Raw genomic sequence first — 19,756 nt, forward strand, 5'->3', positions numbered from 1 at the left:
ATAGACAATTTGGAAAATACGGAGAAGAAAGGAAAAGAAACATTCTTGCCATCCAGATATTTGCACCATTGAATATTTTGGTATATTTCCTACCAATCTTCTCACTATATACTTAAAAATAATTAAAGCATAAATATATTATTGTACAAGTTGAATATTGAATTTTCTACTTAATATAGAATCAAGTGTTTTCCCACTTGATTTTTTAAATCAAAAAATATAAAATTTTTGTAGTTGACGTTAAAAATATCGAATACTTCATTAAAGTCATATATTAGAGTTTTGTCAGTCATTTCCTATTAGACATTTGGGTAATTTCAATCTTCTTTTGCTGTTAGAGATCATACTGTACTTATCTTTTGTGTGGTGTATTTGCTTCTGTAGTTTAGATTAAAAAAAAATAGATTTCTAGTAGTGAAAATACTGAACCAAAATATTTGAACATTGTGGGGTAATCTCTTATGCTGAATTGCTTTCCAAAAAATATTTTAAGACAATACAACTCACACCCATTTCACAGAACCTGAATTAGCATAAAAATGGTATCTCATTGTTTCCATCTGAATTTCTTTAAGAAATTAGTGTCAATTAGTATTAAAAGTAGTGAAGTTGAACATTTTTAGATTTGTTAACTTCTTTTGTAAACTGCCTGTTTGTCTGTTACCCTTTTCCTTGTGGGGGTCTCGTGTTTCTTATCACATCGTGTGAACAGCCTTTGATGTATTACATATGGATAATTTATGTTGGTCATTGTGTTCCTTTTCATTTTGGCTATTTTTTATAGGCAACCATAAAATTTGCACAGTAACTCTAACCTATAAATCCTATAGCTCCTTCATAACTGTATTTCTTCTCATTTTGGTTCTTTATGGCCTGAATTTAAAACAAAAGCAAAAATTGTTTTGGTCCTTCTAGATTTATTTTGAAGTATGATGTGATGAGGGAATATAAATGGATTTTCCCTAAAATATGTAACAACTGCCTTCACACCACTCACACACCCTTTCTTTCTCCACTGACCTCTGTGCCACCCTTTGCAATATATTATATTCTTGTATATGACGCTTGCTCCTGGACCATCTGCTATGCTTCTGGGCTCTTTCTCTTTCTAGTCTGAGGTTGGTCATGACCATTTAAGTATAATTTGTTTTTCTACCTACTCTGTATATTTATTGTAGATGTGAAGAATGGGCTTCATGTTATCCAAATAAACCTTCACTTTGAATGTCGCTTGCCAGACTGAGTCTTCTAAGGCGAGTGCTCGTGTGGTTGGTTTCTGTGCAGTCTTATTCAAGGCACACTATTTTTCTCATCGTATTTGACATGCTAAGCTTTTTGGGTTTTGCTCCAAATACATTTTTCTTCTCTCTTCCTTGGTTTATTGACATAATTTGGTTAGCTCCAGTGATACACTTTGAAAGAAAAAAGATTGAGCTGTATCAGCAGTTTGCTTACTGCAGCTTTGCTTTTTGGTGTATTAAAGCCTTTAAAATTTTGAAACAATAATATTATTGTTACTGGTGGAGGGTGTCCAGGTCCTTGGCATTTTGAAGAAAGAATTGGACAAAACTCACAAAGCCAGGAAAAAAATGAAGCAACAAAAGCAGGGGTTTATTGAAAATGAAAGTACCCTCCACAGGGTGTGAGCCGCCTGAGCATAGGGGCTCAAGAGCCCAGTTACAGAATTTTCTGGGGTTTAAATACCCTCTAGAGGTTTCTCATTGGCCGCTTGGTATACACCCCATGCAAATGAAGTAGTGGCCTGCAATCAGTCTGATTGGTTGTGGAAAGAAACTAGTCAGAGGCTGACATGAAGTTGCAAAGGTTATACCTTATGCAAATGTCTGATTGATTGTGGAAAGCAGCCAATCAAAGGTACTTTCAATTTTCCATCTGCCAGGCAGAAAAGGTGTGTGTGTGTGTAGGGGGGCGGGTGGGGTTTGCAAAGGGAGTACCTCTGGTTCTTCTGTTACTTAGGTGTGGAAAGTTGGGGTTTTCCTTTTGATTTAGTTCTAGGAAGTCACTGAGAACTGGCCTTAGGTTCCCTGCCTCCAGACCCTATTCCCCCACCTCATTATCAATTATCAATTGGAGATTTAAAAAGCTATAATTGTTTTTGAAAGTTTTCAAAGGACTTTGGACTGCTCTACCCTAAATTACTAAAGCCTGGATAAATAGATAGACACATTGCTACAAGTTCTGATTTCATTTAATTTTGTTGTTTGATACTCATTGGTAAGTAGATATTTGTATGAATCTTCCTTTCTTATAATGGGTTTGATACATACATTGTAATGGTATCTGCAAATAAATTAGTTATATATGAATTATTATTAACTTTTAAACCTCATATTTTAGGATAGTTCCTTATATCAATGCTTCTTCTGAGGAAAACAAAAAGTAGTTGTAGACTGAGAGCAATTTTTATCTAGTTTCTTGCTTCATTGTAAAGGCAAAAATAGATGTATCTTCATGTAAAATTATTTATTCATTCTGTGCTTGCTTTAGATTCCTATAGGTACATTAATTGCTTGGAGGGATTTCTCCCTAAAGTTTTTTCTGTGTGTTTGTTTTTCCAGGACTGCTCTTTTCAGGCGAGGGAAAGCTTTTCCCAGTGTTTTGACAGTGACAACGTGAGCTGCTTAGGGAGTGCATTAGGTAGCGCGTTACATTTTACCTTTTTTTTTTTTTTTAAATTGCCCTTCAGGAGTTTGTGGTCATTCTTCTTTGACTATAAAGAATGTGAAGGCAGAGGACAGGGAGCAGACTCAGGTTCACAGCACCTGCTGAGTCAGGAGCCCTTTGAGCATGTGTGCAGAGGTGGCCCTGATGCGATGGTGATGCCTGCCCCCTAGGGATCAAGTGAAATTGCCTCTAACCTTGATTCCGTGGCTTGGTGGTGTCTAAAGACCCTTTTGCCCAATTTCTGTGAACTTCTAGAGCAGGAGGCATACCCTTCTATTCCCATCACCCTCTGGGATCCTGTGCCTGCCTGCATGGTGTCTGGTTTCCCCACGTTAGTCTGGAAGAAAATTCTATTCTAAACTATCTATTCTAAAATTCGATTCCTCTCCGCACCATCCTCTGACAGTCTGTAGGTGTGATTTTAACAGATGCCACTGACTCTCTGGGGGGTGAGGAAGGACCGACATACATCCTCCTTGGTTCCTCCTTTCTATTTCCGTTTGCCTTCTGAAACTTCTCACCTTTTCAAGAGCAAAACATGCCACTGAGTCTTCTCGCCACTCGATGACATGTATCTTGCACTCGAGGTTTGCTGAGCTTCTTGTACCTGTTGGTTTACAGTTTTCATCAAATTTGGAAAAATGTCAGCCATTATTTCTTGATTGCAGATCTACATGTCACCTGCAGTTTGATTAACATAGAATGGACTCTCCTTTAGTGCTAATTTTTTTTTTTTTTTTTTTTTTGAGATGGAGACTCTCTCTGTTGCCCAGGCTGGAGTGCAGTGGCACAGTCACGGCTCACTGCAACCTCTGCCTCCCGGGTTCAAGCGATTCTCTTGCCTCAGCCTCCCAAGTTGCTGGGATTACAGGCACCTGCCATGATGCCCAGCTAATTTTGTGTTTTTAACAAAGACTGAGTTTCATCATGTTGGCCAGGCTGGTCTCTGACCTTCAGTGATCCACCTGCCTCGGCCTCCCAAAGTGCTGGGATCACAGGTGTGCGCCACCGTGCCCGGCAGTCCAGGGTTTATTCTTACTGTGGTGAATGCATTGCATGAGCATGAGCTGAGGCCTGCTATGTGCTACATATAAGGCCCCTGCTCATGTCATATCCAATTGGCCAGAGCCAGTCACATGATCATGTCCTACAGCAATGGCTGGGGAGGTCTACTCCACTCACACCGAGGTGGGGAGGAAAGTGAACGTTCGATGAACAGTAATGTACGCCCTCACAACCTTTTGTTCTTTTGTGATTCCTTTTTTGGCTTGGAGACAGTGTTTGCTGGAAGGCGAATCAACTTTGGGATCAGACCTGGATTCAAATCTGAGTTTTGCCACTAAATACTTGTGTGACCTTGGGCAAGTTACCTAATCTCTCTGAGCTATGTTTCCTCAGTGATAAAAATGGGAATAATAACATCCACCCTGTACAGTTTCTGGGATAATTAAAGCATACGACACACGTGGAAATACCTAGCGCAAAACTGACATTTCATTAATGGTAGTTTCCTTTTTTTTCTTCTTGGGATTCCAAGTGGGCTTTTATTGTAGATATTGGTTCTGGAAAGTGAAATAATCCAAAAGGATTTAGCAGCCTGTGCCACAAAGAGCATTTTTCGTAATGGTCATGATAGTAACCAGTTTGTCTGCATGCATAACGATGGATGAATTGTAATTTGGAACAAGGAAGTGAATGCTGTACTGTTAAACTTTGTTCTTATGGGAATTGCATCCATTTGTCAAGGTGGATCCTAGGAGGAGGCCGCAGGGGGCTTTCTAGAGGAAATCAGGAGCGCCTGTCCTTCCTCCACCACAACTAGAATCTGACTCAGTGGTAAGCAGGGTTATGCCGTGGGGTCTGTTCTGGGCGTGAGTTTCGCCTACTTCTCTGTTGTCAGACTGAGCTCTGTAAGAAGTGTAAATGGTGCAATAATATTTATAAATTGGACATGGTAATTTTCAATTCTCAGAAGCTTTCATGGAGGCATGGATTGTCCCGGATGCGGGCTGAGCTTGCTGGTGTTTGGGACGGAACTTTAACTGCTGGTTAAAGCTCTCCAGGGACTGTGTCTTTAAGAGGGACAGGCCCAATCTTCCGAGCAGCTGCTTTTTAGGTTATGAAGGTCCTGTGGGCCCAGGAGGAGGGAGTCCATTTAGTGGTCTGGGGACTCCTTTTCAGCAAGGAAAAAGACTTCTGATCTCTTAGGTTTGGAGGAGGCTTCATCTTTTATTTTGGTTCTCTTCCTGTATATCCTTGAAAATTTAATTAAACTGAAATAGGAAGTATGGATTAGTAAAATTACATTAGAGTAAATATCTTCCCTGAGGTCCTGGCATCAGGCTAAAAAAAGTAAACGATTTTGGCACTGATGCCTCTAGCTCAGGACCTAGGCTCAGCAGTGGAGGGAACAGTAGACTTCTCTGAGATGGTGTGATGTCAGGCTTCTCAGATGTGGAAATTCAAGGAGCCTGGCGGTGGGATGAGCACCCGGCCTGAAAGCCATGGTCAGAACTCTACGCTGTCACTTCAAGCCAGAGCTTTGTACTTTATACAGAAGGGAGAAGAGGCACATTGCAAACAGTTGGTGCATAGTTTTAACTTTAAGGTGGTTTCGTGTATACAACCCAAAGTACCAACAACACAGAACCCTCTCACAGTTTAGTAGATCAGGGTTGGACAACAAGTCATACCTTTCATCCTTCCACTTCTAGGCCTACCCCACCCACGGCAAGCATCGCTAATCAGTCCATCATTGCTCTCCGCTCTAGCCTGTACTCACCTGGCTTCATCTCCTCTCAGCACAGCCCTCTGGCCAGAACTATCAAACAACTCTCACTCTGCTCACCATCATATTTTGCTTATGGGACAAGAGAAAGGCTGCAATGAATGAATCAAAAGAATAAATATTAGGTAATAGCAAAAGGTAGTGTTTTTCTGAGAGTATTTTTATTTGTGTCCAGTTCTCCTGGCAAATGTCGTTAGAACAGCTACTATACTCTACCAATATTATTCTTAAGTCCAAAATCATTGTAGCTGTAAAAATGTGGTTGATTCTACCTTCAGAAACTGTACTTTTTGTGTTGGTGGAGAAAAATGCATGAACTAAGACTAAATATTATGAAACTGAATTTTATTTACATAAGGACACATTCAGGCTGCTATGCTTAAAGGGAAAAAATAACCAAGTCCTTTTCCTGGCAGACACCTGTGATCTCTAATTAGCTATTTAGAGGGTATTGGCCCATCACTTAGGCTTGGCATTGCTTCTTTGTTTCTAAAATCTCCCATTTAATTTAAAAGCACTGATTGGTGCCTGTTTATGGCTTACTGGCGGCAGGAGATTCTTTCAGAAGTCTGTTTCCTTCTCGCTAAAATTCAATTGAATTCAGTGGATGCAGCTGTGCATCCAAAATTGTTGCCACGTTGCGATTGACAAGGCTGAGAGACTTTAATTACCTCGAAAGTCCTGCCCCTTCTAACAATGGGCTGCCTTGGATTTCTTTCCTTTCTTTCTTTTCTTTCTTTCTTTCCTTTCTTTCTTTCCTTTCTTTCCTTTCTTTTCTTTCTTTTCTTTCTTTTCTTTCTCTCTTTCCTTTCTTTCCTTCCTTCCTTCCTCTCTCTCTCTCTCTCTCTCTTTCTCTCTTTCTTTCTTCTTTTTTAAATCTCTTGAAACAGTGTCTCACTCTGTCACCCAGGCTAGAGTGCAATGCTGCAATCTTGGCTCACTGCAACCTCTGCTCCCAGGGCTCAAGCGATTCTCCTGCCTCAGCCTCCCGAGTAGCTGGGATTACAGGTGCCTGTCACCAAGCCTGGCCAATTTTTGTATTTTTAGTAGAGAAAGGGTTTCACCATGTTGGCCAGGTTGGTCTCAAACTCCTGTCCTCAAGTGCTCCACCCGCCTCAGCCTCCCAAAGTGCTGGGATTACAGGTGTGAGCCACTGAGCCCGGCAGGATTTCTTTCTGCTGCTCTGACACAGCCCTCTGGTTAGTTAACAAGCATTTATTAAACTTCTCCTGTGTACTTTTGAAACTTACTAGGGTTGAGTAGGAGCAGATTCAAAAGAAATGAAAGACAAGGTTCCCAGTCGGCGGGGAGCCCCAGATTCTCAGAATGTCATTTTTGCTTCTGCCTTATGATTTAGGGGTTGTTCCTTCCCACCATAACTGCAGGATCCCAGTTAGCTTAAGAACTGTCCACCTGCACCTTGCCCTCTTCCCTTAGTGCACACTTTTATCTGAGGTGTCTGCAGATCTCGTTTTCCCAACTAAGGAGAGTAAGCCCCTAAGCCCAGGGAACCCCTCTGCTCCCACTCCCATCTTGGGCTTACGTTTGGTGTACCTAGTTTTTTTCTAGGCTCCTGGATATACTACATCTTGTTCATCGGAGCCCTTTTGACACTGGGCAGAGGTGGGTTCAGCCTGGGTCTTGGGTCAGCCAGCACAATCAACTCCTTAGAATTGTGCTGAAATAATCAAGGGGATCCAGGCATCCTGCTTCACCTAACACACGGGGCAGAGAGAAACCCCTCAAAACTCTCAGACATGAAATTGAATTGCTAGGGAAAAGAGCCAGTGTAGATTTCCGATTGCGTTTGAATTTCTGATTTTAGGGTGATGGCTCTGATTCCAGGGTGACAGATACATTTCACATTTACTATTGCAAGGTGGGTGCTGTGCTGGGCTCTGGGGATACAATGATGAAAAAAGGAGGCCCCTCTCCTCAAGGGACCTGTGTTCTGGAAAAGCCTGTTTGGAAGTCTCAACCAGGTGTCAGGAAGGTACCAGGGAGAGCGGTTACGAAAACAGATCAACGTAGTTCTGTCCTCAAGGAAGTCACGGTTTAATGAAGAAGACAAACTTCCAGATAGTGGAAGCCCAGCGGGAGCTCTCGGCCTTGATAGGCTGGCGGGGGCATCCCTGTGGGCAACGACCGATTCCAACGCAGGCAGATCACTGCGGAGCCAGCAGGTGTGTCACTGCTCATCAGAATGTCACCGGAGGTCCTGACCTTGGGGACACAGCTCACCCACCATCAACACCTGCATCCGAATGACAAACTAGGTGGTTTCAGATGTAGGAAGAGATAAGTCTTTAAGCGCCTTGAGGGAAAACTATTGGTGACCAACACACCACAGATGGGTTTGTTCACATAGATCTTGTATCATGAGAATTTTCCAGGACACCCAAGGCCAGTGTTCCAGTGTGGCGGTGGGGGTCTTTGGAGACTAACAGTCCTGAAGCTGAATCCTGACGTCACCACTTATTAGTTGTGTGGCCTTGGAGAAATTTCTCTGAGCCTCGGTGTGCTCATCTGTAAAATGGGGGTAATGACCTGGACTGAGGCAATTGTCGTGAGTCAATGTGGTCATGTGTTTAAGTGCCCAGCGCAGTGGCTGGCACATAGTAGACACCTAGTAAATTTTCATTGTCCCCTCTTTCTCCTCCGTATATCAGCAGGAAGCAGCCATTATAACATACATCTAAAATAAGTGACACTTAGAAGGAGTAGAATGTTATGAAGATAGGAATGAGAGGTGGCCTGGAATGGGTATTAGAAGATGGTGTCGGGGGTTCCCAGCACTGTGCAGGGGAAGGGGAGTGCTGCCTTCTTTTCTGAGCATTTCTGTAGGGCAGAAATAGGGACATCCAGGCATGAGAATATTGCTCCTGGAAATCACCCAACTTTGTTTTTCTCCAAGAATATTTTGGAGAGTGACAATTTATTTACATGCCTCTCTCACGTCTTAGACTAAAGCTTTGAGAACTTTTGTTGCAAAGAATTACTGGGACCCTTTAAGAATATAGCTCCCTGGGGTTCCACCCTCAGAATGAGTCTGGGGTGGGGCCTAGGAATCTGCACTGACAAGCATCTCAGAGGCATCTGCCACAGGTTCTGAGGACCACACTCTGGGAAGACCACACTGGAGTGAAGGCCTCCTTGGAGCTGGGACGGTTTCCTGTTCATTTTGTATTTCCAGTGTCTGGATATAATTGGCATTGATGGGGTGTCGTTGAATAAATGAGTGGATGATGATTCTCCGAGTAGATTGTCCTACTGAGAAGGGAATATTTTAAAGCATTGGCTTCCTAGTTTCCAAGTCCGTGTCTTCTGAGTTTGAAGAAGATAATTAGCCTCCCAGAACTTGCTCATTCCTGAATGACCTGGCAGAGCTGGGAGCAGAACCGTCTATGTGAGTGATATCCAACCCCCAGTAGCCCATCCACACAACCATCCTCACAAAGATAGAGCCGTTGTTGAGGACAGAGGCTGAGCAGATGCCAGTGTGGGGTTGCTCCCCAGTGATCATAGTCCTAGCCCTGTTCTTTGTGGTTCACAGTTGGTTGATGGGAAATCAGGGAGCAGCCCTGCCACCGTCTTTGTTCTTTTTGTGCACTGTAGATCCCTTCGAACAGAAAGAGGTTCAGGCCTTTTCTTGGATGGAAAAGCTGAAAAAAACTCATTTTTTTTTTTTAGTGTAAATTTGCTCTAAAGGAAACTCATGAAGTTCTTCTGAATTTACAAGTCAATGAACATTTACCCCTCAGTTGATGTCTTATAAATGGTATCACTTATCCTAAGTAGAATAGATTTAGTCCGCTAAACTTTGTCGACGAACATCTTTGTATCTGTTCCTTAGATATTGTTGCTCTGTCCCCTTGCCTGGGTCTTTATGTTCTACTAGCCCAGTAGCATCCTGGAGCCTGGGGTCATTTTTCTTTACCAAGTTTGGGGGAGCACCTGCTCTTTACCATGAGGAGAATGGTGATGGTTTATTTTTGGTTTTTCTAAACGAATTTTGGACAATTAGACCACATTACATTTGCATTTTATAGTGTGCCATTTAGAAGAGGCAGAGAGGGCCCAGGGGATGGTGCCACATTCACATATTAGATGATAGCTCAAGCTCCCCATTCTTCATATTTGAAATTGCTTCTAAGATAACATAATGGCTCTTGTGAAACATATCTGTTCATAGACCCAAGAAAACATTAGATGGTTATCCAGATGGTGAAATAACTCTATATTCACTCTAAATTAGTGAATGGTTAATTTCCATGGGGTAGGACTGAGAGCAGCCCCACACTGTGCCTCTGTGGTTAGGGCAGTGGGGCCGGATCAAGCCGGCAGGTGTTTAATTACCTCTCAACAACAAAACGTCTTAACATATAATTTAATAGAAATAACTGGAAATTTTTTTTTATTACAACAAAAACCACTGATTTGACTGCCTTCATTCCCTTTATAGATGCAATGTGGCCCTTTTACCAGATCTCACGGCGATTTTAGGTCTCTGGGAATGTTTAGCACCTCGCAGTGTATTATTATTTTTTTTAATGTTATGTCGCTTTCTGAAAATAGAAGTATGTGCTGCTTTTTCCTGAAAATACTGCCTTTTTATAGTTATATTCAGGTCTTTCAAATCTGCCTGACTGAATAGGAGTTTGGGGGTCGGGCAGACCGCAGGCTCCACGCCTGGCAGGACCAGTTCTTCACCGGAGAGTCCTGGGGTTGGGCAGGGCCAGAAGCAATGAGCCACAGAGGGACTGAGGGGATGGTCGGGGACCCAAGGGTCCCGAGGGTGGTCTTGTTTCCGGGCTGCCCTCTCCCCAGGCAACATTGAATTGTGCCTTGGATCAGCACCGCACCTGCCTGTCTTTCTAATTGCTTTTCTCCTCCTGTCCTGGAAATGATAGTACTTCAGACACTTGGGGGGAGTCTCGCTCACTGTGGCATGAACCTAGAAGGAAATGACTTCATGCCTTAAGGGATGTTGTTGTCAGTGTCTGGAATACCTCGGACATAGTCATGTGCTCAGATGATCTGAGTGTGTTGCATACCCCTCTGAAGAGTTGCTTGTAATCATGAGGAAACAATGTATTGGGTGCTCCAGAACTGTTTCTATGTAATAAGGAAAAATAAAAAGGAAGGATAGAAATTCTTGCAGAAAACACTAGAACCTGGGCTGAGTGCTGTGGCGGATACGAAGAAAGAAAAGACACTGTCCCTATGCTTAAGATGTTTACCATCCAGTGGGCAAAGTCAGCCTGTGTACACACACGCAGCAAGCGCCTGAGCACCACAGGACAGCCGCAGACCCCAGCCCACGACAGCTGGCAGGCCGGGGACATGTTGCCGAGTGCCGAGCTGTGTTGTAGGCAGCTGCCTACTAAAAATAAGCATTGTGTTCATGGAAGGCTGACTTAAATTAGACCGGACTCAAGGTCATGCACAGAATGATGTCACCATCACTGGCTCCTGGTTCTTTGTGTTCTCGGGAATTGGAGGCTGAGTGACAGGCAGCCAGGAACTGAACTGCACGCATGGACAGGTTCACTAATGGTATGGCCTGAGCATGTCCTGGCAGCAAGAGGATGGAGTCCAGTGGTGCCCTGATTCATTCCACGGGACTGAGAAGGGGCAGTAGGAGGCAGCTCAGCGCTTCCTGGGGTGGTAGAGTCGAGACTGTGTCTTCAGTGAAGCGTGGGATGGGCTGAGGGCAGCGGAGGGCGCAGTCCTCTCATACAGAGGCCAGGGCTGGGAGGACAGTGCTCTGACCAGGTTCATGGTGCAGAGTGTTAGAGGAGTGTCATGGGAGCCTTGAACCCTGACCTCAATGCCAGCCCAGGGAGCTGGGCCCTGGTTGCTGCATCCCCAGCACCAGCAGGGCTCACCCACTGCAGAGAAGGACCTCAACACTTACTTGCCAAATGACCGGATTAATGAACTGGACTCTGGCAACCGGGTTTTATCCTGTAGGTGAGATGTGGAAGATGGGACAGGGAAATGGCGTTTGGCAGCAGGTGCCCTGTGGACTTTTCTCCTTAACATCAAAACTTCCTGTCCTGAGTCTCATTTTATTTGTCAAACTAGCCAGTCTGAGAAGTCAGTACTAGGTGCTAATGAAAAACAGCAGCGGACTGTGACATTGCTCCCAGGTATGTTAGCATTTTAACATGAGCCTGCGAATTGGTTTTTTTGTTTTGTTTTTTTTGTTTGTTTGATTTTGAGATGGAGTCTTGCTCTGTCGCCCAGGCTGGAGTGCAGTGGCGCAATCCTGGCTCACTGCCACCTCTGCCTCCCAGGTTCAAGAGATTCTCCTGTCTCAGCCTCCTGAGTAGCTCGGATTACAGGCACCTGTCACCACACCCGGCTTATTTTTGTATTTTTAGTAGAAACAGGGTTTCACCATGTTAACCAGGCTGGTCTCGAACACCAGATCTCAGGTGATCCTCCTGCCTCGGCCTCCCAAAGTGCTGAGATTACAGATGTGAGCCATTGTGCCCAGCCTTCAAATTGTCACAGGTGTCTGGGAGGGCAGTGGTCACGCAAGGCGGGCGATTGGGCAGGCAGGCGTTCTGGTTGGAGATTCCACTAGGTCTCCTGAATGTCTCCATGAGGAACTGTATCCAGCTTCTGTTGTCAAGCAGACCTTAGTTGGCTTCCACCTTGACAGTGAAGATACATACAGCTTTGGTTGGGCGCAGTGGCTCATGCCTGTTATCCCAGCACTTTGGGAGGCCAAGGCGGGTGGATCACCTGAGGTCAGGAGTTCAAGACCAGCCTGTCCAACATGGTGAAATCCCATCTCTACTAAAAAAAATACAAAAATTAGCCAGGTGTGGTGGTGTTCCCAGCTACCCAGGAGGCTGAGGCACGAGAATCGCTTTAACCTGGGAGGCAGAGGTTGCCGTGAGCCTAGATCGTGCTACTGCACTCCAGCCTGGGCAACAGAGCAAGAATCGTTAGAAAAAAAAAAAGATATACATACGACTTTGTGTTGTTTCCTCTCAGTGTAGCCTGGAGAATTTCTAATTCACGGAGGTCAGAACAGTGGGAGTTCCTGTGCCCCCATCGTCTTCCATCTCCAGTGGGGCTCAGTCCTTTGGCTGTGGCTATCTGAGATCCCAGCTAAGTCCTTAAAAGTGACCTTGATAAAACTGGCAGTGCTTCCTCAGTGCGTGAGGAATAACTTGAAATAAAACCTGTGCATTGTCATGATGCTTTCACTGCTCTGTGGCTTTCTTTTTCACTGTTTTTGTTTTTTTTTTTCTTTTAAGCGAAGCAAATCAGATGGATTTGTGTTGCTCTCTGATCACCAATGTAGCAGTCTGTAGCTGCTTCTTCGCGATCACTAGACTGGGGTAGTGATAATCCTAGATACTGCCTGCACAGGGAGCACGTCCGGGTCACTGCTGTCCCGGAGATCCATTTCCCTGTCCCTGGATGACCAAGAGCCAACTGGGTTTCCTTGGAACTTTCTCCTTTGACACTGCCCTGTGGTGTACTCCCTCTTAAGATATTATTGACAAGTCTAGAGGAAAGCCTTGACTCATTTGAAACTTTTAAGAGACTCCTGCTACTTAACACCTCCAGGCTGAAGCGAGCAGCTGGCAGTCCGTCTTGATTTTACAGTGATCAGAGGCCTGCGGGCTTAAGGTTTGCACTCGGCAGCAGTCTGTGTTATTTCTGGAGTTTCAACACGGAGCTCAGGACACGTCGCATTTCACTCCCTGGGCTATTGATGGCCGCAGAGCCGTGGTAGCCGTCCGTCTCTGTCAGGGCTTGTCACTTGCCCCTTTAGGAACACAGCTACTAATACTCTCTCACTTGATTTGGCCCACTTCAAGAGGCTAGAACTTTGATGTCCCTTTTTTCTGCCCTACCCTTCTTGACTATATTTTAAAATTCGGAAACATCAATGCTGGTCTGCCCTAGTCTGCCTTGATGGCTTAGGATCAGTCCTTTGGCCCTGGGTGGATGAATCTCCCGGGGTGCTCTGTGGAGTGGAGGGTGGTCTATCATCGTCCGTGGTTGTGGGATATTGTGGGATATTGGGCTCCCGGGGTGCTCTGTGCAGTGGAGGGTGGTCTGTCATCGTCTGTGGTCGTGGGATATTGGGCATCGGCGAATTATCATGCAGACTTGGGAAGTGGGAGGAAGGGGCTTCTGGGTGCATTTGGCGGCAGAACATGTCTCAGCCAAGTTGCCACTCAGATACACTCCCTTGCTGTAGCCCCGATTTTACCTAGGGCTGCAGTGTACCCCGCCTAAAAGCATTTCTCAGTTTCTCTTGCTGCCAGACGGGGCCACATGATGCCACTCTGGCAGTGGCTAAGTAATGAAACTGTGGGGTGGGCCTTCTGGGCAGGGCGTCTCGAAGGAACTGACTCCATCAGGGGGTGTGCGTCTGTCCTCCCAGCGGCCCTGCTGCTCAGGACGTGCTGCTTGGCACTAAGGACACCGTGTTGAATTATAAGGTGGCTGAAGACAGAAGGATGTGCTGAGTGACCGAGGAGCATACATAGAAAGAGTGTGGATCTGTTTTCAAGATTTTAAAAATTAACCTTTTTATTTCGAGATAATTGTAGATTCACATGCAGTGGTAATAAGTGACACAGGGAGATGCCCATCTATTCTTTTTTTTTTTGAGATGGAGTCTCACTCTGTCACCCAGGCTGAAGTGCAGTGGTGCGATCTCGGCTCACTGCAACCTCCACCTCCCAGGTTCAAGTGATTCTCCTGCCTCAGCCTCCTGAGTAGCTGGGATTACAGGCACAGGCCACCACGCCCAGCTAATTTTTGTGTTTTTAGTAGAGACGGGGTTTCACCATGTTGGCCAGCCTGCTCTCGAACTCGTAACCTCCAGTGATCTGCCTGCCTTGGCCTCCCAAAGTTTTACAGGATTACAGGCATAAGCCACCATGCCTGGTCTGCCCATCGATCTTTACTCGCTGTCCCCCTTAGTGACATAGCGCCACAGCACAGCCGGGACCTTGACCTTGATACAGTTAAGGCAGCAGGACAGGACCCCTCATTGTGCACCTCTGCACGGCGTACCCCAGAGTGCACATCCCTTTCCCCCGCCCCACCTGCCCTCACCTCTGGAAACCACTCATCTGTTAGAGCCTGGATCTCGATGAGGGCAGAGCCTCCATCCCAGCCCTAAACCACTCTCCTCAGCATGGACTTCGATTGATTGGAAGACATAAATATCTAAATGAATGATGCCACTTCATTAAAAAAAAAATGTTATACAGTCAAACCTAACCCTTAACTGAGACAGCAGAGGCCCAGAAAAGGAGACCGGGCCATCGTTATCATATTAGGGGAAATATTACACTTGTGGTTCCAAAGAAGCAGGACACCTGGGCTACATGGCGAAAGGATTGGGGGCTGTTGCTTTCACAACATGCCATTGCATTTCCCTTCCTCGCAGCGGTGACCCTGGCTTGCATGAGGTGCTTTGGAATGTTTTTATTCCTCTCTTATTTGGGTATTATCAATAATTCATTTTAAATATTCCGGCTGCTACAAACATTTACTTTAGAAGGATTGATTGCATCCTAAAGTCTGCATTTATGATTTCTTGAGATGATATCACTTCCTTGGGGATTTCAGTTCTGATTCTCAGAAAGAGATTAGTGGGGGAAGCAGAATTTGATGTTCAGAAATGTTCCGGAAACTTGGCTGCAATGTGTCAGGCCTGCTAGGCGGGCTGCCGCATCCCCGGGCCTGTCTCAGCCGGCCGCTCACGCTGTGTCTTCCCTTTCAGGAGCCGGCGTCAGAGAGGACGTGTTTCTTGTTTGGCGAGAGATGGAGGAAGCCTGCAGCACCCTGGCCCAGATCCAGAGGCTGGTGGCCGAGCCTCCCAAGCCCGACGTGGCTGCTGTGGACTGCGGTTGGTGCTATTTCTGGTCACTGGTGTAAAAGATTCATAAACGTTACCAGCTGGGGAGGAGGGGCTGCTTCCTGGTCCTGACCAGGGGAGCTCCAGAGCCCAGCTGTGAGGAGCTGCTGAGGAGAGCAGCCAGAGCTGTGTGGGGTGAGGGGTGGGGAGAGGGCCGTACGCATGCATGGACATGCCCGCTTGTGTGTGCCCATGCGCCCACATGTGTGCATATGTGGAGATTGTCAAGACCCAGAGCTGGATGGTAAAGTGGTAAAAACAGATTCTTGGGCCGGGCGCGGTGGCTCAAGCCTGTAATTCCAGACCTTTGGGAGGCCGAGGCGGGCAGATCACGAGGTCAGGAGATCGAGACCATCCTGGCTAACACAGTGAAACCCCATCTCTACTAAAAATACAAAAAATTAGCCGGGCGAGGTGGCGGCGCCTGTAGTCCCAGCTCCTCGGGAGGCTGAGGCAGGAGAATGGCGGGAACCTGGGAGGCGGAGATCGCAGTGAGCCGAGATCGTGCCACTGCACTCCAGCCTGGCAACGGAGACTCTGTCTCAAAAACAACAACAACAAAGCAGGTTCTTGACAAGCTCTTGTATACTGAGGGAAACCAGACCTCCGTGTAAAACTGGGCTCAATTCTGAGTACAACAGGGACAGGTGGGGATTCATAGCGAAGGAGCGGGGGACGCCGGTGGATGGAAAGTCGTTCAGAGGAGATGTTAGGGGCATGGGGGCTTCTGGTTAAACAGCCTGACAGGATTCCTGCAGGGGAGAAGCCGGTGTGATCAGATGTCACCGGGGGCGGTGGGAAGGAAGACGCTGATCGGATAGCCAAGCGATCAGATACTGAGGGTGGGGCACTCTGGCTACACTGACTGAGGCTTTTTGCTGAAATCGGGCGATGCAGAGATGAGCATAGAAGTGCAAAGGTTGAGGCCTCGCTGAGAAGAGCGTTCAGAGGAGCCTGGCTGAAGGCTGGGCAGGGGCGACTGTCGAGTTGCCTGCGCTCTTCCAGCGAGGAGGAGCAGGAGGAGAGCTCAGTGATCGGCTCGGCTAACCTTGACCCTTACATGCAGACAAAATCCCGTCCGAGCTGTCTGTGTCTGTGCAGGCAACCATCTGACTCGCTCTCAGATGCCTACAGGAAGGCCTAAATCAGTTTTCTTTGAGCAGGGTCCAGGACCTCACAGCAGAAGGGGGCACAGGCCGGGAAAAATGTGTGGAATGTTTACTTGGAAGGAGTAGTGTGAATAGGGGTTTGAGTTATTAATATTAAAAAGAAATTATTAAAATCCAGTTGCATTTCTGGTATTCACTTAGCACTCTTTCATCTAAGCTGGAATAGCCACTTGAAATTTTGGAGTTTGGAAGACTGATTTGCATTCCCTGAACGGTAGTAACAGACATACGACCATTGTGTGGGCACATACTGTGTGTCAGCTGCTGCCCTGAGGGGTGGGCTTATATTTAGCTCATGTAAGCCTCATAACTCTATGGGGGAGTTTCTTATTCTCTCCAATTGACAGGTGAGGAAACTGAGTCACAGAGGGGCTAAGTCGTTGGCCATGGTCACATAGCCAGCAAACATAGTCTGATTTTAAACCCAAAATGCAGAACAGAAACGTTCCTGCCTAGTTAAACTTTTACAAACAATGCTAGCAGTGGGGCTATATTCAACTTAGTGTTAGTTGCCATGATTTAATTAGCACCTACCCGATTCTGAGTAAATGAAAACTCTTCTTGGTGTTTAATGTGTTCCAGCCCCACAACTGCACCATACAAACAAGCTCATTGCATTTTTACTAGTGAATGACATTGAGACTACACAAAGGATTTTCTCCCTTTTCTTTCTCATAAAGCAAAGCATTTTTCATAACAAAGGGCATGAGTTTAGGGGTGAGAAAGACCCGGTTATAAATCCCAGCTCCATCACTAGACCCACCTGAGTTTGTCTCTTTCAGCCATATTCTTCTACACAACCGCTATCATAATCTTGATGCTGAGGAACCCCTGTGCAGATGAAACGCAACGACTCACGCTCCACACCAAGCAGGAGCTTGATGTCAGCTCATTCTTTGCCCTTTCACACTTGGGGGAGTTGGTATACAGATTCTCCTGCCTGGCCTTTCCTCTGTAACGTGCTGGTTTCCTTTGGGGCACACCTGGTAGATGGTAGACGCACATACCTTACACCTCAGGCACTGTTTAAGGCTCCCTATGTGTTTTAACTCATTTCATATTTGCCACAATCTTAAGAGACGGGTGCTACTGCTATTATCATCTCCATTTTGGCTTCAGTAACTTGCCCAAAGCTACACAGCTAACGAGTGATGAAGCCTAGATTCGAAACCTGGTCCACCAGTAAAAGTACTGATGTCTGCCTCCCACCCATCAGCCGTGTAATCAGGGTGTCTGATTAAATCATCCTGATTTAATCCCTATGGGATGACACTGGGACTTTTGAAAGCTCCGCAGGTGATCCTAGTGTGCAGCTAATTTTGGAACCAGCCAGGCTGCAGTGCCTCCTGGGCTACAGAGGTGCAGTGGCAGAGAGCAGGGAGGTCAGGCCGGCCGGGAAAGGACAGAGGTGCAGGGGCAGAGAGCAGGGAGGTCAGGCTGGCCGGGAAAGGGATGCGGTTAGAGGAGAAATGGGGACAGGGACTTGTGTAGAGCGAGAGAGAGGTTGAGGCGTGGGCAAGCCTGCTCTGTGTGACTTGATAAATTCCTGGCGACTGTGGCCTTCTCCTGTGACTGGGTGTCCTGACTTGGGCCTGGGGCACTGGCTGCTGCGGTTACATTGCTAGGGGTGGCTCCCTGGGGGTTCCTGAGAGGGGCCTAATAGGCTTGTCTGGAGGAGCTGCTCACGTGTAGTGACACCCACTGGAAAACCCAGACAGTCCCCTGTCATCCTGCGGATGAAGAACATGAACACCCAGCAGGGGACCCAGGCCAAACCCAGCACCTCTGCCCGGCAAAGAGAACGGGGAGCCTGCTGCTAAGGCATTTGTTTGGGGGAGTGTGTGGACTGAGTTGTGCCCCACCAAATTCATACAGTGAAGCCCCCACCATGTGACTGTATTTGGAGATAGTGTCTTTAGAAAGGTAATTAAGGGACCAGGTATGGTGGCTCACACCTATAATCCCAGCACTTCGGGAGGCCAAGGAGGGTGGATCACCTGAGGTCGGCAGTTCAAGACCAGCCTGGTCAACATGGCAAAACCCCATCTCTACCAAAAATACAAAAATTAGCCAGGTGTGGTGGCACAGGCCTTTAATCCAGCCGCTCGGGAGGCTGAGGCACAAGAATCATTGGAACTCAGGAGGTGGAGGCTGCAGTGAGCAGAGATTGCCCCATTGCACTCCAGTCTGGACAACAGAGCGAGACTCTGTCTCAAAACAAACAAACAAACAACAAAACAGTAATTAAGGTTAAATGAGGTCATAAAAGGAGGGCCCTAATCCGATAGGACTGGTGTCTTTGTAAGAAGAGGGAGAGACTCCAGCGAGCCTTCTCCCCACAGGCACACGGAGGAAAGGTGTGCAGCACAGAGAAGGTGGCCATCTCCTAGCCAGGAAGAACAGCCTCAGCAGAAACAGCGCTGCTGGCACCTTCATCCTGGACCTCCACCCTCAAACAGAGAGAAAATAAATGTCTGGCCTTTAAGCCCCCCAGCCTCTGGTGTTTTGTGGCGGCAGCCCAAGCTGGCTAATGCGAGGCGTATTTAAGTTTGGTGTAGTTCGTCTTAAGAGTTCACAGAAGGTCTTGGAGGTTATTCCTGAAGGAAACAGATGAGTTATAAGCCTCAGATATTGGACAATGATGTATGAGTTCCCTTTGTTTCAATCTAATACACACAGACACACAAACTAAAACTCAAAATAACTCTAAGCAGAAATTTTCAAAGAATTCTTTGAATGTACCATCTCTATTTAAAAAGGAAAGTTTGGCCAGGACCTTTCATCACTGGCTAGCCATCTCAGCTTTCGCAACTTCAATCTGGCCCCAGAGTCTATACCACATGTCCGACCTGCTCTCGTTCCCACCGCAGCCCAGAGTTACTGAGGCAAAGCTGGCTCAGTGCAAGACTGGCGTGGACGGCCTCCTAGGAAGGCAGCAGCTGCTCCCCTAAGCTGACTGCTCAGGGACTGCGGACCCCAGGAAAGAAGGTGGCCAGCGGGAGAGGGAAGGGACGGATCGGAGGAGATCCAGCAAGCTGCCATTCTGCACACTGGTTCTAGGTCACCTGGCACATATAGGTCCACAGGACCAGCAGGGCAGTTTCTGGGAGAAATGTCTCATGAGTCTGATGCCTGGGATGAAAAGAAGGTGAGAAGAAGGTGAGGCCACTGATAGTTTTTTTTTTTTTTTAAACCTCTTTTAATTACCAA

At 46.5% G+C, this 19,756-nt stretch overlaps 1 protein-coding gene across 1 annotated transcript in view; it reads left to right on the forward strand.

Moving 5' to 3' along the window:
* The window catches only part of VWA3B (von Willebrand factor A domain containing 3B), a 233,261-nt gene that overhangs the window by 67,879 nt on the left and 145,626 nt on the right, over positions 1-19,756 (forward strand). Inside the window, exon 8 of the mRNA XM_008008091.3 lies at positions 15,243-15,368. Within this exon, the coding sequence (XP_008006282.3) occupies positions 15,243-15,368 (126 nt within the window). The remainder of the gene's footprint in view (positions 1-15,242; positions 15,369-19,756) is intronic.

The sequence above is a fragment of the Chlorocebus sabaeus genome, chromosome 14 (genome assembly GCF_047675955.1).
Source record: "Chlorocebus sabaeus isolate Y175 chromosome 14, mChlSab1.0.hap1, whole genome shotgun sequence".
Lineage (NCBI taxonomy): Eukaryota > Metazoa > Chordata > Mammalia > Primates > Cercopithecidae > Chlorocebus > Chlorocebus sabaeus.